This window comes from Equus asinus, chromosome 21 (genome assembly GCF_041296235.1).
Source record: "Equus asinus isolate D_3611 breed Donkey chromosome 21, EquAss-T2T_v2, whole genome shotgun sequence".
Classification (NCBI taxonomy): Eukaryota; Metazoa; Chordata; class Mammalia; order Perissodactyla; family Equidae; genus Equus; species Equus asinus.
Genome location: NC_091810.1, coordinates 70,960,734 through 70,985,278, shown reverse-complemented (window position 1 = coordinate 70,985,278; position 24,545 = coordinate 70,960,734). Strand labels below are relative to the sequence as shown.

At 38.3% G+C, this 24,545-nt stretch overlaps 1 protein-coding gene across 3 annotated transcripts in view; it reads left to right on the top strand.

Moving 5' to 3' along the window:
- UBE2E2 (ubiquitin conjugating enzyme E2 E2) overlaps positions 1-23,540 on the top strand; it is a 335,999-nt gene extending 312,459 nt beyond the window's left edge. For all 3 annotated transcript variants that reach the window (XM_044753980.2, XM_044753981.2, XM_014829841.3), the window contains exon 6: positions 22,695-23,540. In XM_044753980.2, the coding sequence (XP_044609915.1) occupies positions 22,695-22,792 (98 nt within the window). In that variant the 3' untranslated portion in view covers positions 22,793-23,540. The remainder of the gene's footprint in view (positions 1-22,694) is intronic.
- Positions 23,541-24,545: the final 1,005 nt, after the last annotated feature.

Below are 24,545 nucleotides of genomic sequence, written 5' to 3'. Positions count from 1 at the left end.
AGGGACTGTATTTATTGCTTCTCATTAGTTTTTTCATTTAATCCTCTCAGCCACCCTTTGAGGTGGGCACTAATGTCGTCGTCTTTTTGCTGATGAGGAAACAGACTCAGAGAGGTTACATAATTTATCCAGGTAAGGGTCAGAACTGGAATTTACATTCAAGGAGTTTGACTCCAGAGCCTGAGCTCTTAACAGCTGCATCATACTACCCCAACCATGGTCTCTGTGTGACACAGCTAAGATGTAGCTTCTATGCACAGACATCACTTTAATGACTTAAGCTAAGTTACTTGGTTGTTCAACAGACATTTACCAAGCTCTGGTTCAGGCCCAAGGTCAGGGCAGGAAGGAGGGAGTAATAAAATGCTTAGGTCAAAGTCCTTTCTCTTGAGGAGATTAAAGTACAGGAGTTCAACAGTAAGCAAATCATCACTTAAAACCAGAAGTTAGGGCCAAAACTTGTGTTCACCTGAGGGCTATGGTGACCAATGATGGAAGCCCTCTGACTCAGTATCCCTGCTTTGCTAGGATACAAGGTACTCCTTTTTAGGGAGCCCAGAATGCTTTTATCAGCATTTCTGCAGTGTCTGTCCCTTTAGCTGGGTAGAAGACTCACAACACACTTAATTCAGGGGGTGGAGGCATGATAGAGCAGTAACTCAGCTCCTTCTCAGTCATCAGACTTCCTTACCAAGGTGTGTCCTTAAAGGTCAAACACATTAGACCCAAGAGGTCAATTTCTTCAACACACTCTACTGCTCTTCCATCTGCCCCCAAAGAAAGGTGCCTTGTCTCTTCCAACCATCCTATTCAGAGGACCCTAGTGATCTGTACAAAGAGAACATGAGGAGAAAGAGGAGAGCTCTGTGTGGGCAAGATTCCAGAAGCTGGTTTAAGACAAATCACACTCAAATATAACATTACGTTATTAACTAATTTATTCATTACAAAAGTCCACTGTAGCACACTCACACGCACATTATAAAGTGTGCACATCACACTCCGGATCTCCTCCAGGAACACAATTTTAATAGTGGGCTTAGGATTGACCAACTTGGTGTGCGGTAGAGGAAGCTGCCTGTGTAGTTCTGAAGTATCTCAGAACCTTTTTAGAGACAGGAATGATATATAAATGCTCCCTACATATATTCTGTATAGCATCCATTTTTTTCTCTGTTTAGTAGTTTATCTACCAGTATTGACATCTGGTGATTCCAAGATTCCAGTATCTTTTCCAGGTACCTCTAGCTACAGGATATCTTGCAGTTGGCATTGTAATAGCACTCTGCAAGTCTCTCTGTGAACAAAGGTCCAGGGGTAAGCAATCTTTTCAAATTATTCTTCATCTACCCCAATCTTTTAATAGTATTCATTTACATACTCCCCTTCACACAAGTTATGCTCACAGATTTCTGAATGTAAAATAACTTTCCTGTTCACTATTAAAGTAGTCATTTTAAATTAGCCTATTAAATAGCCATTGTAATTAATAATAATTACTACAATTTTAGAGAAACCACAGGCATTCAATTCAACAGATATTTATTTTTAGGGCCAAAAGTTAGAAAGAACTGTACTAGGCACTACAAGGGGTTCTACAGGGGCTATGATCACTACCAGTACTGCTACTACAGGACATATTCTTCTAGCCATTTACATCAAATGGAGGGTGGGTCAGAAGTAAGGGACTACAAGAATAGTATGTTGTCTCATTGGAGCTTGGAGAGGGTATGATTAGAAAGGTTGAAGGAGTATAGGACAAAGAAATGTGGGGATGAGAAAGTGAGAAGGATGACTAGCTGGAAGGCTTGCATATCGGGAAAGGATGGTGGAGATGTGAAACTGCTACAACTGGCCCCCAAGCTCAGGCCGAGCAACCTCTCAGGGTGTGCTATGGACTGAACTGTGTCCCCAAAAATTCCTTTGTGGAAGCCCTAACCTCCAATGCGACTATATTTTGAGATAGGACCCCTGTAAGGAGGTAATTGAGGTTAATTGAGGTCAATAAGGGTAGAACCCTGATCCAATAGGGTTAGTGTCCTTATAAGAAGACACACCAAAGAGCTGTCTCTCCATCTCCCTGAGGTGTGAGGACACTGGGAGAAGGTGGCTGTCTGCAAGCCAGGAAGAGAACCCTCACTAATTGGCTCACATTTAGATCTTGGACTTTCCAGCCTCCCGAACTGTGAGAAATAAGTTTCTGTTACTGAAGCTACCCAGTCTGTGGTAGTTTGTTGCCACAGCTCGAGCAGACTAATACAGGGTACGTATAAGTTTCGGTGAGAATGCTGGTAAAAATATTCTGCATCATGTATCAATTCCTAGTAGACCTGGATTTCCTCAGTTTATATATTTAGGACACAGCACTATCCACTGGCCTCGAAGGAGGGTCTGGTGTTTGTTTTATCGCAAATTTTAGACATAAGGGCAAGAATGGATCTTCTTCCTCCTCTTGCTTACGTCTAGCAAAATGTCCAGCAGTATAAAAGGCTCATAGTAAATATCTGTTTAACTGACAAAGATGTCACTATTATCAAAGCACAAGATAAAGAGGGCCAAAACAAGGGAAGAGTTTTGAGTTTGAACATTTCTTCAATTCCAAGAACTAAGTAGTTAAGAGGTGGCACAAAGAAGATGTACATTTCTGTGTGTATTCCCACTCTGCAGCTCTAGTATCCGCACAATCAGGAATCCTGGTTCTCTTCATTATAAATAGAGTCTGTATCACTGTTTCTTATTTTACAATGACTTTTTTACAAATTGTACTTTTGAACTTTTGAGACTATCAGGTTTTGTATCATCTCTATTTGGTGACCTCATCTCTCCGTCAATTTTCACCACATGAATGCAAGCACAGTCTGCAGTGCTCTTCAACTACCATTCAAGGCTTTAAACATGCAGCTATAGCCATAAATCATCCAGAAAAACATTGACCTCTAGGTTGACTAGATTTCTGGAAGCTGATTTTCCTCCATTCCCTGCTATTTTCAGCCAGTCTTTTAACTACCAACATAGTTACATGGTGCCATAAGTCAGTCGTTGTATAGCTAAATAAATTTTCCAAAATGTATTGGTAGTGATTTCCATATAAAATTTTCAAATGCAAATTAAAAAGTTCTTTATTTCCTGAATTTTAGTAGGCACTTTCTTGTTGATACATATACCTTGATTATATCCACCCTAGGGTCTTACTGATCAAAGTTGAAGATGATTTCAGGGGGAAAAGATGTTCTCTTTTATATCAATCATAAAGTTAGCCTCTGGCCTATAAGTAGGATAACAAAATCAATAAATTACTTGACATATTTCCATTATTAACATTGCCCAAAATGCTCTACATTTCCTTTTTATGGAATGGTAGAAACCTTTGGTCACTCTTTAGTAAAGCAAAAGGCTAAATCAAGAATCAATGGGGGCTGGCCCCGTGGCCGAATGGTTAAGTCCGTGCGCTCCGCTGCAGGCTGCCCAGTGTTTCCTTGGTTCGAATCCTGGGCACGGACATGGCACTGCTCATCAAACCATGCTGAGGCACCGTCCCACATGCTACAACTAGAAGGACCCACAACAAAGAATATACAACTATGTACTGGAGGGCTTTGGGGAGAAAAAGGAAAAAATAAAATCTTTAAAAAAAAAAAATCAGACCAGTAAGGAGACTGGTATTTAAAAAAAAAAAAAAGAATCAATGATATAAACTTTATAACCTTTTTAGGGAAAAAAAGGATAACTGCAAAGAAGAGTGACTTGTGAACATGGAGTGAAGCAGTTTCCCATCACAGATCAGTGTCTGAGTTTTTTCAGTTTCTTGAAAGTACTTCAGTATGCCGGTAGCTGTAACCATAGGGCCTTTGTTTAGGTCAATGATTTTTAACCTCTCATTTACGTGAGTACACTGACATAGCTCTTAAAGTGAATTGTACATTAACCATCCAAAATTGGACATTTATTTCTGAAGGAAATGGTTTGGCTTTCTAAATGCCTCTGTTCCATTCTTTTTTTTTTTCCCAATCATTAACAATAGTTCTTTGGATTTTTTTAGACACTCAGTCTTTCTCAAAAGGTATGCCAAACAAGAGACGGATACTTCAAAAATAAACATGAGAAGAAAGCAGATTAGAATTGTTGATTTTATATCACTGTTAAGAAACAGCTGATCCTAGATTTAAGATGAAATCCGTATTACATACATTCATTCAGTTTATATGAAGTTAAAGATTCACCTTTAAAATATGTAATGCAAACTTACAGTTTAGAATTTTATCCTTTATGCCACTCAAATGGCTTAAACATGTGGATCTCAGGAATCCAGCATTCCTTCCTCTATACCATCAAAACTTATATTTTAAATTAATTCATAAAAATCCTACACAAGTTTAAAACAAATGCTAACATTCTGTGATTCTTAAGTAGCAAACACAGAATTGGTATGTTCTGTAAAATTATTTCTTTACCTATCAGTAATGTAGTTCATACAATTGATGAGATTCAACTTCTTAATAATTCACTCAATTTTTCAAAAATAAGGAGCATAGGAGACCTCATCCATAACTTATTTCAAAGATAAGTTCTCAGTTTTTTATTAGCAAGTTTGTCTGTCACTGTATTTTTCTACCCTCTTGTCCACAAACGAGGCTTAAGTAGCTTTCCTTGGAGTTTGTAAAGATCTGACAAATTCCATTAGAAAGTCAATCTAGCTTTTTGTTTCTCTTGACATCAACACACTAGGTCAGCCTGTGTCTGAGAGGAACATGTCAAAATGGCTGTCTTACTGCATTTCTCATTGTTGCTCTCTGGGGTAATATCCCTTGAAGGTCATATTACAGATCGTTTTATCAAAGGCATGTCAACAATAGTAGCTGGGCAAGGGTTGGTTCCGCCTAATGAGCTCTGTCCTCCAAAGCCACTAACAGCTTGATGCCCTAACAAAACCTGTTGTCTAAATACTTCACCATGACTTTGGGCTAGTCTCAGACTTTCCATGTCTGATCTGCACATTCAGTCTCAGACTTCAAAAGTACATTGTTTAATATCTTTTATTCCATAAGTATTCCAGATAAATGCAAGTATGCAAACAGTGTTTCACTTTATTATTGTTCCTTCTCCGCCCCACACTTTTATACACCTAAGCAGACACATACACACAGACATATGTATAAGTATGTACACATGTTTTCAGTTTGATGCCTGAGTCTCAGACTTATTTAGAAGAGGTCTGGTAAATGAGTCCAGGCCATGATGTTTGGACCATCCTGAATCAGTCTCCAAGAAAAGTAGGTTCAAGGGACCAGCTCATCAGCAAATTTTCCCTAAAGTAGATACACCTTGTGGTTAATCTATAGAAGTTCATCCTTAGTCTAACTTGTTGTATGTTGTAGGTGGATGGGAGGGATGACATGTACCAACTTTTTTAATATGACATAGTTTCCTAGCATCCATCAGCTGGATATTGCCTGTCCAAGATGAGCTTATTGGTTTGCCTGTTTCAACACTTCTGTTCACTAAAATCTGCTCATCTAAATGTTATTTATTGACCAGTCCAAATGCTGAAGCCGAATTTTTATAGGCACCTTCGTTCCCACAATAAGTGAAGTACCATTTCCCTAAGAAACTCTAGTGAGATCAGTCAAATATATCATTAGAAAACTGAAGTCTCAGCACGAGCATGATGTAATGATTTGCTGTAGGTATGGGCTGAAGATATTGCAACTCTATGGACTTTAGTTTTGACAGATTAAAAATAACCAGCTAATGAAATTAAGCACTAAAGTTTTATTCTTATGTTGTCCCTAGATAAAGTCATTTTTATTTTGGTTTCTAACTTGATTATAAATCGAGTTGGCTTGTTAGTACAACCATGCGCCTTTTAAGGAATCCAGGTGCATTTGATTAAGCATTTAACATCACTCCCAAGGGCAGGCAATCCCAAAGAGCCACTGGGCATGGAAGGCATTAACCATTCATTTTTCTGCCTGTAATCAGCCTTAACCATGACCTGTCACCCCCACACTAGATTACCTGGGGCCTTTCTGTGTCAGATATCATGTACTAGAGACCTGAATTTAGTACAAATGAGAATTAGATTTAAATTACTAAGCTAATTTTCATTTCCGATTTTAAACAAAACTTAAATACTTGCCTCCAGAAATAAGAGTCGTGTTTAACCAATACCAGCAGCCCTGTCTTCTTGCTATGAGCAGTTTATGCATCCTTCCTTTTTTTTTTTTTTAAGTACAATGTTGAATTAGGACACAAACATCTACTTGCCACTCCAATGAGAATTTTAATGTCTAGTTAAAATATTTAACATGAGTTGACACCGCAGTGGTTTGGCAACAGGTACATTAGAAATAACCTCTAATTGAGTTAAAAGCTGATGCTTAATTCTTTTATCTTTATAGGAATAGTTCTCCAATATTACTTTGATTTATTACTGACTTTTATGATTATCCTAGACTGAGTAATTTAAATATGTAAAGCCCTATAGGTACCTGCTGGGCCTAATTTGCAAGGGAAAATATAATCATTGTAGGCATCGTTGATGCAGATAGTGGGTGTGTTCTCATTTAGAGGCCAAAAGGCTATTGAGTATCAGTCTCAAGATGCAGCTCCCCCTCTGTATATATTTATTAATAACGGAGCTGGAAGTCTCTCCTGGTGTGCTGAGCAGGTCATCTTATTTTCTCTAATGATTTTCTCTTTGAAGCTTTTAACTTTGTGTGTTATCAGAAATAAAAAAAATTTTGAAGAATTCAACAGATTTCAAATTGATAATTTAGGGATGTAAGCAAGAATCCTCATTAACAGTATTCTATAAGTGACATGTTGGCAAATAGATAAAATTAAAAAGGAATTCCATTCTATTAAATTTATTTGCTACAAATAGTCATTGAGATGTAGATTTTCCATAGAGCTGCATTTTTTGTTTGTTTTTTTTCCCTAGACCCAAATAACATAATATAGCATGTGTCAGTGCCAAAAATTTGCTGTTATGACCTCTGACAAAATGGATCAAAACCTACAGGTCTGGCAGATTGGTTTAACCTTACAAAAAAAAGTCTGTTGTTTTTTATCATCATTCCTAAGAACAATCACGGTGTGTGTTTACGAAGAATGGTTATTTAAACAAGGAAAACATCATAGGTACAAACGGTACCTAATTTGCAAGTGAAAATATCATTGTTCATGCAGATGTGAGTACATTCTCTTTTAAGGGCAGTGGGTCTATTCATTGCCTCTTCCCCCCCACCTCAAAAAACAGCTCTAGACATATAATCACTATGCAAATTTAGTTGGGCATATTTACACTGGAAACAAATGTAGCCAATTATAGAAAAATAGGTGGAGCTGTTTTAAGCATTCGTTAAATCTCTCAAGGCAAGGGGGTAAATTAAACTTTATTAAGGCTGTTATAAAAATAACTATTTTAGAATTTAAATATGGTTCTGTAATTTAGTGCTTGTTGCCAGATTCAATTTTAACACCAAAATTTAGCTTTCAAAAAGTACTCCAAATGAGATATTGCATCTGGGAACCTGTGACTGTGCCCACCACACAAGCATTTAAAAATTAGAGCCTCAGCATGTGCCATTTCATGCTGAATCAAGAGTGGCCTTTCAGTTTCCAAAAAGAATCCCCTGGTTTGACCACTCTTGAATCAATAAAGTAGAGGGTTAAAGCCCCTGTAGGTTAGCTTCTGCCAGCTTCATCAACAGGGTAGAAAGCATTGTCCGCCACCCCCCCCCCATCTTAATGGTCTGCATGATCACTGCCAAGAAGCCAGCTTTCTACAACCTATTTTCTCACTTTTTTTTCTTTCTTTTTTCTTTTTGGTGAGAAAGATTGGCCCTGAGCTAACATCTGTTGCCAGTCTCCCTCTTTTTGCTTGAGGAAGATTGTTCCCGAGCTAACATCTGTGCCCATCCTCCTCTATTTTGTATGTGGGATGCTGCCACAGCATGGCTTGATGAGCAGTGTGTAGGTCCATGCCCAGGATCCAAACCCATGAACCCTGGGCCACCGAAGCAGAGCACGCAAACTTAACCACTACACTACCAGGCCAGCCCTATTTTCTCACTTTTAATGATGAATCTTGCAGAAAGAATTAAAGTGGTATAATATGAATGTTAAATTGACATTTGAAAAGCTAAAACATCAGTGAGGGTCAAATTTCTGTGAAGAATGACTAGCACAGCTAGCTACATGAGAAGTAATCATCTAAACCAGGCTTAGGAGAAGGGGATGGAAAAGATAGAGTTGTGTGTCAGACACGGTGCTGAGTACCTTAGAGCAGCAGGGTGGATGGCAGCTTTCAGCTATGTGATTTGAAGAATCCAAAATTCCTCCTAGTTAAAAAACAGTGCTAAATTATACACATACACTTTTGTTACAATTATTTTGTATTAGTTTCATTTCTTTGTGCTAAATGTAGTCTCTGCAGCTCTCTTTGACGTACGTACTTCTGGAAAGATGGCAGAGCAGATGACAGTCACATTATGATCAGGTCTGTGAACATTTCCTTGGGAGAGAAAGATCTGTGAGTAGCAGGAGGGGGAAGTATGCCAGTGAATTAGCCAAACAAGGAGGGAGACAAGGAGATAGAAGCTGGATTTCCCTCCTTTACAAAGTTGCTCTGCAGTCAGTCAGAGAGGGGCCCAGCTTTGAATTACTACACGTGAGAAAAGCGTGAGAAAAGTTGGAGAGTTTTGATGTATGTCCTTGTCCCAAAGTAGGCCTGGCATTTTTTTAACTGAGAGAGGCTTGCATCTGGGCTAAGAAGTGTTAAGGTAAGAAAGGTCAGCAGGTTACAGAGGCCAATGCAACAGGCTTGTTAGGTGTAATCAAAGACCTACTTAGGGAAGCAGCAGGAAGTGGAGGTTTGGGATTTCCACCCTAGGGAAGTTATAGGGGCCAGCTGGCCAGAGAGAAGTTGGCTTAACTCTGAAAAGGTTTAAAATCTAGTTTAAAATGCTGATTAGAAAAATCCCACAATGAGCAGTTTGATCTTTCCCCACCCTCATATATGAGACACGATGATGCTGCCCAATAGCTTGGCACTATTTTACAGGAGCTAATGTGTACACAGGTGACTCTGGTAAGTGCTTCTGCCACCTCTTTTCTTTCCTCCTCTCTGTGTTTTAAGAGCCTCCCTCCCCCCAACCTCATGAGATCAATGGTTTCTGTTTTCTTCTTCCTCAGATATTGGCTCCCTGGGGAAGACTAGAATGACAGTGTAGACTGACCAAATTGTTGTCAGGAGTGGTTGCTCATGAAGCCACTTCATACTGATGTGCTGTTTTTATATAGAGACCAGCACTTTGCACTTAGTGAGCATAAAGTTTTTTATCAGGAATTTTCCTTTTTGAACAATGATTCCACACTATTCTGTGTTATAGTATTCTCTCACTTTAACGTGTTTGCCTCTTTTGAAAACTTGTGTTTCCTCCAGAAACACTAAGAACTAAAGAGGAATGCAGAACTTTAGAAGAGCCCTCATTGAAGATAAAAGTATGATTAGGATATTGAAAAAATAATTTAATGGGTAAAAAGCCTCTGGGACATCAGAAAGGTTATTGACAAAGATACATCTTTATGCATACTTGGCCTTGCCACTGGGGGTATCGTGGTGGGGGAGGAGGGAGACAGGAAATAGAAGGTTTTGAAAGAGGGACCTTGCATGACTAGTTTTGTGCCTTTAGAGACTAAAGCTTAGTTCATCTAGGAGTGGAGCGACTGAAGATAGGGAGATGTTCAAGAAGGTATTTTGATGGTCCATGTAAGAGGTGACAGAGGCCATGAAGAAGAAGAAGAGGGGAGGAGCCAAGAGGTATTTGGGAATCAGAATCCCCAGGACTTGGTTTCCTAACCACTCTGACAGCATCACTGGTGACTGTGTGAACTTGCTTGTGCCTGGTCTCCCACAAATTTCCAGGCCAATCTTGGTGAGCAACAAGGATGCATTCTAAGACCAGTGAATATTACTTAATCAGTTCATGGTACCCAGTGAGTTAACCCTCCTGTCACCTCACTAAGCCATCCCCATTTTCTGCTAGCAGAAAAATGGAAAACAAGGTTCACAATTTACCGCCTATGATATATTAGAATATGATATATTAGAAATTAGAATTTGTTTGGATGTGATTCTCTACCTATATCAGAATGATACAGTAAGAGTTTGAATCCTGGAAATACACTTGCCCACTTGGCTAAAGCAGAAGTAGGGGAAAAAGCAGTAAATATAGGCAAAGTTTGGTCTAGTGGTACAACATGTTGTCCAAGGGGTTAAAACAACAGTAGGTTCAAGTTCAGGAAAGATGTCAATAAAACAGAAAACTAATAAATATAAGAATCTTTATAAATTATGAGAACTGAAACCTTCAGGCACTAAAAGAAGGAAATAGCAGAGAAGCTTGAAGACAAAGCAAGAAGTTGATTATAGGAAATACATCATATTGTCTGCTTTAGACTCGAAGCAGAGATAGCCGAGTATTGAACCACAAAAAAATTACAACGGGGCTGCCCAAATGCTTACTATTAAGTCAGTGACTTGAAGAGCCACTAATCCTATAGGTATAAATATCATTTAGCCTCAAGCATGGGAAGGAGGAAGGATGTCTAGCCAGGAACCTGATACCACCTACAAACTAAATTCCATCCTGACCAGTCTTGGGTCTGATTACCAATTAATTCATTTATTACACAAATATTTATTGAATGGTCATCTACAGTGCCCCAGATACTCTGCTGGTTTTGTGATACAAGACTGAAAAACAGCCACTGCCTACTCTCAAGGAGGGGAGGGAGTTGGCAAGCACAGAGTGATAAGTGCCCTCCTTGATAAGAGGTAATGGTTGGGTTCCAGCTTTAGCAGAGGATTCAACAACATGCCTTTTGGAGGAGAGGATAAGAGCAAGGCCTCAGCCCAAATCAAAGCCCATACTATCAGTGGAAAGTCACCCCTCAGCATAGACAGCATCCATGTAACTCACCAGGCTGCCTCAACTACAGATTTCCAGCACTCAAAGGCAGTCAGAATGATCTAGTAAACTGAAACCACTGAGATTCTTGTCCAGCTCTGGCTCTGATTTGGGTTATTTATATCTCTGGACTCAAGTCCAGATTCCCGGATGTGATGGAGACTATGGTCATGTGTGATAGGATCTAGAGCATGACTGCTATATTCACACCCACTCTTGAAGCTCTCTCTGTCCCACACTTAGCCACTAATTAGGAGCGTGAACAGAAAAGGCTGTATGAGGGGAAAATTGATGTATTAGAATACTAGTTTTAGTGGGTGGGCTACATTTGAGGACTGTGGAATAAATTTTTATTTTGAAGAAAAGGTATACATTACAAACCCTCTCCTTAGATTATTGTTGTCATTTTTACTTCTATCAGGGTTGGAAATAGAGGGAAGAGGGGATCAAGATAATCTTCAGTCTCTCATAGCTAGAGATCATAAGAAAAATACTCCAATTTAAGAGAATTTATTTTCCATAGTTGGCAGGAACAAATGTTTGTAAAGAATATATATTTTTTTAAAAATGGATACCTGGTGGGTATAGGCCAATGGGGCATAAGCTATTTTCTCTTTAAAATCTAGCATCCTCACTAATCACAAGTGTTGGTAAGGATATGGAGAATTGGAATCCTCACACGTTGCTAATGGGGATGTAAAATGGTGTGCATCCTCTTGGACAGCACTTTGGCACTTCCTCTAATGGTTAAGCATAGTTACTAATGAGCAAGCCATTCCACTTCTAGATATCAACCCAAGGGAAATAAAAACATGTCCATGTAAAAGTTGAACAAAAATATTAATAGCAGCATTGTTTATAATAGTCAAAAAGTAAAAACTACCTACATGTCCATCAACTAATGAATGGATATATATAATGTGGTATTTTCATACAGTAGAATACTTTTTGGCAGTGAAAAGGAGTGAAGTACTGTTGCATACATGCTACAACAGGGATGAACCTTGAAAACATTACACTTTGTGAAAGTAGCCAGTCACAAAAGACCACATGTTGTATGATTCCATTTATATAAAATGTTCAGAATAGTCAAATATATAGAGACAGAAAGTAGATTACTGGCTACTTAGGGCTAGAGGACTTGCTAATAGGCACACGATTTCTTTTTGGGGTGATGAAAGTATTCTAAAATGGATTGTGGTAATGGTGGCATAACTCTATGAATGTCCTAAAAACCATTGAAGTGTACACTTTAAAGGGGTAAATCCTATGGTATGTGAATTATATCTCAATAAAGCTACTTTTTGAAAAAATCTAGCTTCAGTATCTTGGCATCTTTGACTCTTTCCTTCTTGCTGCAGCCACAGCTTTTTGCAGTGGATTTCAGGGAAAGTAACATGTGAATCTCTGGTGTCATAAACAAGTCCTCTGCTGTAAGGGTATTTTTGGAGAGTTCATTAGGAATGATCGCTTAACTGGAATTGCAATCCAATAGCTTCTCAGTAAGAATGCACCATCTGTGCTATTCTTTAGATGAGTCTATCTAACAGCTTTATATTTCAAAACACTCATTGATTTAATGTACATAGCACAGCTATGTAGGCTTATAGAATGAGTTTTGAAGTTTTTAAAAGTATTTTATCAACAGTATACTTTAGGTTATAGCCAATGTATTTTTATTGTTTATTGAGCAGTCTCAACTCAGGAGGCATTAGTATGGAATGGTTTTAATTTTCTCCAAATCACTGCCCTAGGCCATGTTTTATTGAACCTTGCTTTTCTAGCCCTTAACAATATTTAGCAGATCTGATACTATTCAGGTTACTTTCAGTTATTAGGAGGTCAATCTGGTTCATTTTTAAACTCCCATCTCATACCTGGTTTAAATCTGATTTCCTCCTTATACTCCATTAGGGTGGATGGAACATGTTCTGATTCTCAGATCCCTCCTTTCTTTTCCTTTTCAAGGCCTAACTCCTAGGCATGGGGGCCAGGTAATGATTGATTACCCAGTGTGCTTTGCCTAATTTTCCATGGTTTACCATCCTCCCTGCTTCTTTAGCAAGCACCGTCTTGCCATCCATGCCTTCTGGGTGACAAAGTACTGCTTCACGTTGCGTAATTTGGAGACCTCACTTCCCAGTTCCCTGGTGTGGAAGATCCAGCCCTAACTCAGCCTCCTTGGTTAACTAACCCCTTCCCCAGTGGTGTAGTGGTAAATGTTTAACAACTGGCTGGGTGCGAGAGTAGGATGGTAGTATGTGCAAATGTACGTAATGTTACGTTTATTACACATTTTACTGATGTATAAAGAATGTGTGGTACACAATTTATAGATAATATGCAATACTCTAATGCAAATTCCATATAGCCAATTGATTCTTCCAAAAGACTTTGAGTGGGTTGTGGGTTTTTTTTAAGGTTTTTTTCTGTACAAAGAGCTAGCATTGTTTCTGCAGTAAGGTAGATGTCCTGGACCCATTCAGGGACATTCACTTCGTCCAACTTAAAGCCTATATCCTTCACATACTGATGGAAACACTGTCGGCACATACTGAGGCCGTATTTCTGAACAAGACCCTGCCAGTTTGAGCAAGAACAAGAACAAGAACCCTGGCCAAGTTTTCTTGGATGGTTCTAGTAGAAGTACTGGTGACCCATCTTGCTTTCTTGGAGGCAATGAGGCAGAAGGGCGACTTTCAGTGATTTTTAACAAAAGCTATTGTCTGTAGCCATCTTATGGTTGCAACCGACAAACAAGTGTAGTTCTAACATGAATGTTGGGTGATACTTTCATTTAAGTTAAGAACTAAGACAAAAGTGAAACAAGAAAGATGTTGGAATTTCACTTTTTAGTCAGTGTCAGGAGCAGCTTTTTTGCTGAATCAGATAATAGTTTCAAATACTGGAAGAATATTTCCGCCAATTTTTAATGCTATTCACATTGTTGGCACTCTAGACATGATACACTTTTAAGTTTAATCGGCATTAGCAGCATTTTCTCCATCACTTTTAACTGTAGACAGTCAACAAAACAATAAATGAGTCCTAATTTGTAGCATTTTCCAATTTCAGGCTACATAGATGATCTTACTGAATACATAATTGTGATAAGATGCATGGTGGCACACTGGTATTATCCACCATACACAAACAGTGGACATAAAAAAAAAACTATGAGGATAAATAACAGCAGTAAAGTAATTAAGAAATGATTTTTAAGTATTTATCTTTGTTTATAAATTATTTAATTGTAACTTTATGTAATTTAACTTTTAATAATGAGGTATTCGTTTACTCAGTACCTCTTTTAGCATTGCTAGTTATTAATTCTGGAGTTACAGCATATCTTGTTAGACTCGTATGCAGTTTTACTTAGTATTCTCAAATTTAAATCTAGCTTGATAATATCTACCATTTGGTTTAAATCACGAACTTGATAATTTTCTCCCTAAATCATTTTATGAGTGCCACACACACACTCTATGTGTGTGTGTGTGTGTATGTGTGTATGTCTTTTCGAGATACTTAACAATCTTTCTGGTTTGGGTTAGGCCTATAATTAATAGTCTGTTTCCCCACACTCCAAAATACAAAAACCTTAACTTTGTCCTACTCACTTGACTTTTATTTAGTAGACCCAGAGGAATTCAGATAGTCCTAAATCTTGTTGACATTCTTCAAAGAAACATGAGATTTTTATACCTCTGGGGTGAAATGGCTTTAATTGCTCTAAGTCTTAACCTCATCAAGATTAGGATTCTCCAAATAAAATTTTAGTGAAGGAAAGAAATGGGAAAGAATGAGAACTTACCCTACCGAATATCAAAACATACTATTAAAACTATTTAAGAAAACAAGAGGAACAAATAAAGCCAAAGACAAATTAATCTGTTGAAAGAATGTCAAGTGCAGAATCAGGTCCAGATATGTATAGGAATCTTATGTTTGTTAAAGCTAGCATTGCACATAAAAGTTACTATGTGTAAATATAGGAGAGTATTTCTAAAATACAGAAATGAATGGAGAGGCCATTTATAAATAAGCATGACATCAAACCAGAAAATAATAAGGAAAGATTGACATGTTTAACTACTTAAAAATTTTAGACTTCTTTATGGCAAGAGACATCATAAACTAGATTAAAGGGCAAATGATATACTGGGAGAAAGTATTTCTTCCACACATAATAGATAAATAGTATTATCCTTAGAGGTACACTGAATTTATTTTGGCTGAATACTGAACAGCTAGTGTTAAAATCAAAGAACAGCCTAAGGCAAGGCTGAATGTTCCCATCATTAAACGATCTTCTGAGATACAAGAATACATATGAAGTTTTATTTTAAGAATTTAAATGATATAATTTTATTATTAAAAATGCAGTATGTTTTTAAAGTTTGTCATCATGATGTGGCAATATAATCTCTCAGCACTGCCAGCTGCTAGATGGTTCCTCTGCACATTTGCAATACTTAAATAGATCTTTTTACCTGATAAAAATCATGAATTGGAGGGGGGCTACCTATGCCAATGTAGGTTACTATTAATGGATATTTTGCTATCTGATCAATAAGCTTTCCTTTTTCTCTAATAATAACAAAAAGGTAAAGACTAACCTCCCCAACTCGTAGACCTAAAGATTTGGCTGATTGTAATGGTGCAGTGTCATTGAAGCACTCCCACAAACTAAAACTTAATGCGTGCAATGCTTAAAGAAAACGCTTTCTGAATATTTAAGATGTAGGATTTTTGCCCTCACATTTTTATTTCTAATATTTTTACGTTCATTTGCTACTTCCCACAATTATTGGATGTCCTGCTTTCTCTGCTGGCAGCCATTGGTTGTTACCAAGTCCTTTTCTGTCAGCGTTAGTATGCGCAGCGAACAATATTAAGAGTTGTTTTGTTCCAGCAGCTTTTTCACATGCGATAGCTGCTCTTCCATCTCGGTTTGAACATTTGTGTGAATATGTATAAAGGCAGTTACAAACCTTTCCTTGTGTATCATATTGTTTGTCTTTGGCTGAAAGAGATTTTCAGTCCCAAGTTACAGTCCTAATACTTATCAATATTTTTTAAACCAGTATTCAGATATTAGCAATAAGTCCAAATGATGTAAGTATTATGCTTATTAAATATGATGATAACCTATGTGATCTTTGATCTCCACAAGTTCAGTAAAGCTGGAAATGTCATCCAAGCAGGCATCTGTCTATTCAGTCTTCCAAAGACTAAAGCTGATTTTGGCTGAGTACTGAGGCCAAAGCTGAACTTCAGTCATGTTTAATATTTATAATATATAGAGTACTCTTTTAGATTAGTAAGAAAAAAATGGACAAAAGACATGAACAAATAAATCACAGGAGAAGAAATACAAATAGTGAGCAAACACGAGAAAATGTTAAACCTCAGTAGGCATCAAGTTACATGCAGTTACAACAATGACAATTTTTTTTATCTTGACAAAAAGATTTTAAAGCTCGGTAAAGCAGTATTGGTGAAAATGTCCAGAAACAGGGTAAATTGTACATCTTTTTATTGAAGGGCAGTTTTGCAATATTTACCAAAGGTTTAAAATGTGTACTCTCTGGTCTAGCACTGTCACTTAGAGGAATGTACCCTCCAAAGTACTCAAACATGTGCTCAAAAGCTTATACAAGACTGTAATACTAGTTCTAATAGCGAAAGTTCAAATCAAATCTAAATAGGCATTAGTAGGGGGCTGGAAAAAATAATGCTGGATAACTATGCAAAGGAATGCCCTGTAATCACTAGAAATAATGAACTGGATCTATTTTTACTATCTTAGAAACACACATATATTGTTAGAGAGGAAAACGCCAGTTGCAGAATGTCATGTGATTCCTATTTGATTTAAAAATAAATAAAAAGAAAAGTGTGGAAGGACAAGCACCAAACCATTAATGGTGATAACTCAGGATGGAAGAGGTATTGGGATAGAGGAAATCGTAGGGAAGAAGGTAATATTTTTTACATCATACATACTTCTTTATTATTTGACTTATTATAATGAACATGTATTACTTTTTAATTTTATAAAAGATTTAAATAAAAGTAGGATAGACTAAACCATGGAAGAAAATGTTACATTAAGGACAGAAAAATGAGCTGTTCCTCATCTTTCCAAGGCAGACCCACAGAAAGCCTCCAGTGACTTGGTGGGTAGCCAAAAGAATGTTAATCACAGGTATAATTGAACAGCTGGAGAAGCAGCGGTTTATAACCTTGAAGAATTCAAGAAATGACAAAGTTACAAACCACAAATTCCAATAATAAAATAATTAAGTTTAAAAAAAGGAGAAACAGGGAAGAAAACTATCAGAATCAACGTCATGTCCCCTTCTCTCATTTGCTAATAATCCATGTATAGAGGAGAAATTTCTATGATGAACCAACTTATAATGCTAGTGCTACAGAGGGACACCTGCCTTGTAGAGTAACTGCTATTTATGGCTATTTTGTGTGTATTTCTTATTTATTTATCTTCTTCTATCCATCCATGCTTTCCATACAGTAAACACAGGGTTAACAAGAGGGATACAGAGTCAACAGGCAGAGTCCCATGAGGGCAGGAATTTGGTTAGCACTAGTTCTCTAGTACCTGGTACATAGCAGGGACTCAGTAAATATTTGTTGAATGAACGAATGTGTGGGCTGCAGTCCAGTGGGAAATATGGATAAGTAAACAAACAACTGGAAGGCATATTCTTAGTGCAGTGATATAGGTATGAACAGACAAAACAGAAATGGGCACATAGACTGCTAGGAAGCCCCTGGAAGACATCCCCAAGGAGGCTGTGCCTGAGCTAAATATTGAGAGATGAGAAGAAGCCTGCCAGGCAAAGCTAGCAACAGAAGCAAAGGTGCAGAGCCAGGAAAGAGCAGAGCTGACTGAAGACGCTGCAAGGCGTTTAGTCTGGTTTAAAGCATGGGGAGAGAAGGCTGGAAAGATTAGGTCCAGGTCACAGAAGATCTTGGCAGCCATGCTAAGGATTTTGGATTTTACCTGAAGAGAATGTCTTCAAGAAGACAAACAAATTTATATATATTTTTTTTTAAGATTTTATTTTTTTTCCTTTTTCTCCCCAAAGCCCCCCAGTACATAGCTGTACATTCTTCATTGTGGGTCCTTCTAGCCACAGCATGTGGGACGACGCCCCAGCGAGGCCCAACGAGCAGTGCCGTGTCCGCGCCCAGGACTCGAACCAACGAAACACTGGGCCGCCTGCAGCAGAACGTGCAAATTAACCACTCGGCCTAGGGGCCAGCCCCCCAAATTTATATTTTTAAAAGATGTACGCAAATACTTAATTTGCTTGTCTTAATTTTGAAAATAATAGAAGAAATTTTGTATGTGCTTTACAAGAATTCATTTAATTCTTATAACAATCTATGGAGTAGGTACTCTTATTGTCTCCATTTTGCAGCTGAGGAGACAGAGGTACAGGGAAGCTAAGTAATTTGCCCAAGTTGACTCAGTCATTGGTGGAACTGAGATACAAACCCAGGCAGTCTGGATCCAAAGCCCAGGCCCTTTTCCATTATACTGCACTATTTTTGTTTGTGTTTCTTTAAAAACATATAGGCTTGCTTCAGAAAAGGGAATCAAAAAAGAGAATGGAAAAAATTTCTCCTGACCACCCACCACCCAAGACAGAATGTTCTCTGGCCTTGCAAATAGAATCACTCAGCAGTTCAGCAGTCTGCCTGTCTTTTCTCCACTCCCCTCTTACCATTCAGGTGCTTCTTAACCCCTTTAGTCTTGATCTCTGTCTCCCTCCTCCCTTTCTGGATGGGCTATAAACCTTTCTGGCTTTCAGGGTACCCCCGGGTACTTCCAGGGTAGCCCCAGCCATGAGAGACATGAGATTTGAGACAGGGTTACAGGAGCTGTCTGAGCCTTTCTCTTCTAGAATCAAAAGTACATATACCAGGGGCTGGCCCGGTGGCACAGCGGTTAAGTTTGCACATTCTGCTTCGGCAGCCCAGAGTTCACCGGTTTGGATCCCAGGTGTGGACCTACGCACTGCTTATCAAGCCATGCTGTGGCAGGCGTCCCACATATAAAGTAAAGGGCAAGGATGTTAGCTCAGAGCCAGTCTTCCTCAACAAAAAGAGGGTTGGTGACAGATGTTAGCTCAGGGCTAATCTTCCAAAGGAAAAGAATGCACATACCACAGATCTCAAAAAAATGGGAGAGGTTGGCAGAGGACTCAGTCTGATCATCTTTTACTCACTTACGAATAATCAAGATTGTTATTCAGTCCACAAGCATTTACTGAATAGCACCTCTTTGTGCCTGGAACTGTGTAGGGAGGCAGAGGTGAGATGAGGGAGGAAGAAGATGTTACCCTCATCAGTGATCTTTCTGTCTTAGGCTTTCATTCAGACTAGTATTTCATAGCTAGCTTTGTGTCAACAAAAATGACCATGTGATTTTTACTGAACAGATGAGGTGATGTGGTTTAGAGGTCTGGTTAGTGGAGGGCGCTGTATACCCAACTCCCACCCCTAGGCTGTTCCATTGACCACACTGTAAATCCTGTACCTTTGCTTCAGGGAACCTCTATACATGACACACTATTATTTGGGAGGATTAAGTGTCATCATCATCTAACCTTGTGCTGTAAGAGGAGCAATGTGAGAACGTGCTCTCCTCTTTTCAAAAATTCAAATAATTGCTGAAGAAAGGCAGAAAATGTAGGAGACTTAAATTTCAATTTACTTATCCACTGATGAACTTGTGCTTTTTCTTTAGTAAAGAGTGGAAAGACTGATAGATGATAATCTCAAAGATTGATAAAAACTTGGAAAAGTAGTAATAATCTGGAACCAAAAATGATGGGAAATTTTTCCTTCTTTTTTAGAAAGAAATTGTTAGAGAAATAAGGTCAAGTAATTTGGAGACTATCCTTCATGCCTGGCATATCAGTATCCATGCAATATGAAACCCTATAACAAGATTCCACCTTACTTAGGGTCATAATTATAAATTTTAAGAAAGAGTGTCTTATGCCATTAAGTTCACTGTGATAGTCACTGGCTACATATATACTGCATAGTTTCGATTCATTTACTTGCAGTCTTAACTTTCTTCTATTCAGCAAAATATTTTAGCATTAAAAACTATTTGATTAATAACACAATTTTAAAATTCCTTCATTTTATACTTTTATTCCTTCTTTTATACTTTAAACAAGTTTAAGATTTTTATAAATTTGCAGAGATGCATGCACAATAATGTTCTTTACAGCATTGTTTATAAAGCAAAAATTGAAAAGAACTCAAATGTCTCTAAACAGGAAAGTGGTTGTCAATTCAGATGAATATTAAAAATGATAAAGTAGGTCTGTAATTACTGATATAAAAAGTTATTTACCATATAGTGATTTTTTAAAGATTATAAAAGCAGACTATAAATTAATCCTTTTTTAAATTATATGTTTAGAAAAGATGTCTAGGAAGATATGTCAAAATGTTAACAGTACTTCTCTCTGAGTGAATTTACACATCGTCTTCTCTTACAACTTTCTGTCTTGTGTATTGTCTGAGATGGTTTTTAAAATTGTTATTAATTACTGTTTTTAAATTAGAATGTATAATTTTGCAGGTGAAAAATATTTTTTAAAATCAAACTTGAAAAGGTAAAAGGAACTCTGAAAGATATTTACTGTTAATTATTTAAGCATACAAAAAAAAGTTTTGCGCAATGCGTGTTAATTTTGTCAGCACTCTAACTTGTTTCTGAGATGTTTTTCCCCCTCTCCCCCTACAGAAATAGTATTAACACTTGATTTAACACTTTTCCCCACCCCACAGCTTCCTGTTCCCTATCCTTCATCTGTCTCCCTCTCCCTCCTTTGACCTGCCTTTTGAGGTAGAACGTTACCTCACTGGTCATTCTTCCGACGTTAAGCCTGTTCTCTGCCTCCATCAGTAAGTTAGGAAGTAGAGGTGGGTCTTTAGTGTGTTTCACTATTACAGAGTCTGTTTAACTAAACACCTGTCTTGAGTGATGTAGACCTAACCCTTTAAGGATGCCCAGGTTTCACCCTAAGGCTTTGCCTTCTACACTGCCAGAAATTGGAACAAGATGATTTTTTTTTTTTGAGGGTAGAGAAATGCATCTCAGACCTCTTTTTGGCCCTTTTTTAGACAATAAGGTCATTACTTAGTCTGAACTGAAAGGCCACATTTTCAAAAAAGTGCCACGTCAACTCCCAGGTATTTTGTGTCTACATTTAGTATTGCTGGTTTAAATCTTCTTGAGCCCTGGCTGGGCTGGTTTAACTGATAGAGTTTTGGTTTCAGCATTCGGGCAAGTGAAGGAGAAGAATCATGAGAGTAGGCAGAGAGGCAAAAGTTCTGACCAAACCCATATACTGAGTAGTCCGTTAGTTGTTTGTGATATAAGTGAATGTAAGAAACTGGCCTCTCCCTAGAAAAACAGTAACAAGCTTAGCACAACAAGAAAACTTAATCAAGCTTTGTTAAAATTTAAGGAAGGTCTGGTTAGAAGGGCTCTCAGTTGCTTTGTTGTCGTCAGCCTCAACAGATCATTAAAAGGTGATGTTTCTGCTGCGCCTTTAATATTGAGAAGATGCGACCATGAATAACTTACTAGGTTAGAGTCTCAGAATCTTCCCAAGTTATGGGTGGTATTAGACCATAGGCACATTTCCATTCTTTACCTTTTTTCTTTTTCACATTTAACATTAGCTTTGTTAACTTTTCTCCTTTTCCTTTTTGGTTCCTTCTTATCCACTTGCTCTAATACATTCAAATTCTCAACACCAAAAATAATGGGAAATAAAAGTCAGGGAAGGAGTGAAATTAGAGAATAGAGGGAGAAGGGTGGATTCTGGGATCTCCAGAAACCTAAATTACTTTTTTTTTAATTGCTTTGATTTTTTTCATTAAACATTGATCCTGTCTGAGTAAAGAACAGTCTCCCACACCACCTGCAGTTAGGAGTGAGGACTCCTTTCAGAGCCCTGCTCCTCCCCTTGTGCCGCTGCCTTTGGCAAGTGACTTTCCCACCTTGTGCTTCAGTTTCCTCAGGTGTCGGCTCTCTCCGGGTTTTCTGTAGTTAATACGTTTAGGACATGGTAAATCAGTGAGTGTTAGCTATTCTTAGCATCTATTCGCATTTTTTTAATAAAGGGCCGTGTAGATTTTGATATTCGCAAACTTGGAGAGAGAAGTAGACCATGTTCCCCTGTGTCATTGGGTCTCACTACCAGCTGCTGCATGACTGTGTTCAGCTGAGGCTGTGAGTGCGCCCTCAGTGCTAATAGACCACCACTGCCTCGGATACAACCTGGGCTAAAGGAGTTGACCCTGGAGTCTCCCTTCCACAGCCCACCTGCATTTTCTCAGTGAAGTATCAGTTTGGAAACAAGGGGAGGAGGGTGAGAAGTGTGTGGTGGGGACAAGGAGAGAGAATAAGACTTGTCAAGAAATATGAGAAGAGGTGTCACTGAAAGCACAGGTAGATGACTCTTGGCGCAGCTGGTGTGACATGTGGCTTATCAGTGGCAGGTTATTGCCAAAGTGATGCTGTTTCAGGTGGGAGCAGCAGCTTCTCACCTCCTCCAGGCCCACTCCTTGAACAAGGGCCAGCTTTCCAGACACTCCTTCTCTGGAAAGAGGAAGAGGTGCTGTATTTACTGACTCCTGACTCTGCTTCCTTTCCAGCTGACCCTCTGGTGGGCAGCATTGCCACACAGTACATGACCAACAGAGCGGAGCACGACCGGATGGCCAGACAGTGGACCAAGCGGTATGCCACATAGGGGCCTGCTGCCTGCGCCCCCGCCGGACCTGTGCAAGCACATTCACCAAGTGCATCAGTAGCCCTGCCCACCCCTCCGGACCTCGGTTCTTATTTTCTTATTTTTATTAAATTTTGAACTGTTTTGTGATGATATGTCATCCATCCCCCACTCCCTGCTCCCTCTCTCCTCCTCTTCCTTTGCTTTCCCTCCCACCCCTTGTTTTATTCCCTGTTTGATTTCTATTAACTTGAAAGATTTGGGGGTTTTTTTCCCACCTCAATGTGGATGGGAACTTTTGTTTTCAGTGCAAACAATGTTGGATCTGTAATAGTAAGAGCTTTCTTACAAAGCTTTGTATTACTGTGTGGTTTTGTTTTTTGTTGTTGTTCGTTTTATTTTGATTTTTTTCCTTTTATGTGATCTTTGGGAAGACACGAATTCAGAATTATATCTTGTTTCTACTTAAATGTAGTGCTTAGGATTAATTTTTTTGTACTGAAGTCTTTATTGGTGGGTGCATGCTACTGGGAACAAGTTTTTGTACAAAAGCTTCAATCAGAATCACTGTGCATTACTGAGACTCTGTTTATCACTAGCCTTCTGTCCCCCACACAGAAGACTGTTGGATTGAACAAAATAATATGTATTTTGATTTACTTAAAGTGCTTGTAAATTTCTTAGGGACCTGCCACTTTTGACTGTGGATCAGTTGATGTACACTTGTATTATTAAAGCACTCAATAAATCACTGTGGCTGATAAATGCACTTCTGGTAACCCGGCGTTTGCTTTGTATCCTGGTGACCGGAGTAGCCCTGCATGTGGCGAGGCTTGTCTCATTCAATTACAGATTCCAGTGTATTTTTCATCTCAAACCTCTAATATTTCTTTTCTGTTGAGTAACTTAGCATGTGGAATTTCTGCAGCTGTCAGTAGCCTGATGATTTTATGCTTATTTCAGATTACTATCATTTTACACATTGGCTGGACATTACTTTCTCATAGACATCCTTTGTTTTACAACCATCTTTACGCAGCGCTTAAAATGTGTGACTCCAAAAATAGCCTTCTAGTGAAAAGGAGGTCTGAGCTGATCATTGCGTTCTACCACTTTTGAATTTATTTCTCTCCTCTTTTTCCTCTTAAGATTGTTGTAGTGATTGCCCTTGAGTTTTGGGTTTATTTTTTCTCCATAATTTTAGGGAAAGAAGTAAACTCAACTGTATCAGGCATGGTCAGCACCTTCAGTGGCAAGGGTGTGTCTGCCTGGCTTTGACCTTCAGGCTATTTTAGGTATGCAGCTATAGGAGGCAGAGGACACATGTGTGGTGCAGTTTGGAAAACACACTGACATGCTGATTGATATTCAGGGTTCTTTGTGTTACAAGGCATAGTGGAAACTCCTACTTCCACTAATTACAGTTAAGCCCACCATACAGCTTGGTCTCTTTTAAGGAACATCTTTACTGCTGCATAGTAGGATTTACAAGTATAAGTCATACACCTCTAAATATTTCTGATTCAAATTTTATTATCTCTATCTAAAACATTTTAAATATCTAATTCAAAAATACGCAGTTTTTGTTGGTTTTTAGCAGTTAAAAAGAAATCCTAAAGAAAATCTGTTTAAATATTGAAAATGTTACTTTTAAACCAAAGTACCTAGGGATATTTTTTCTCTTCTTAATAGCAATTTTACCATTCACTTTATTTGAAAACATTTTCAGCATACCAAAACACCATGCGGTCTCTGTTGCAACTGCTCAACTCTG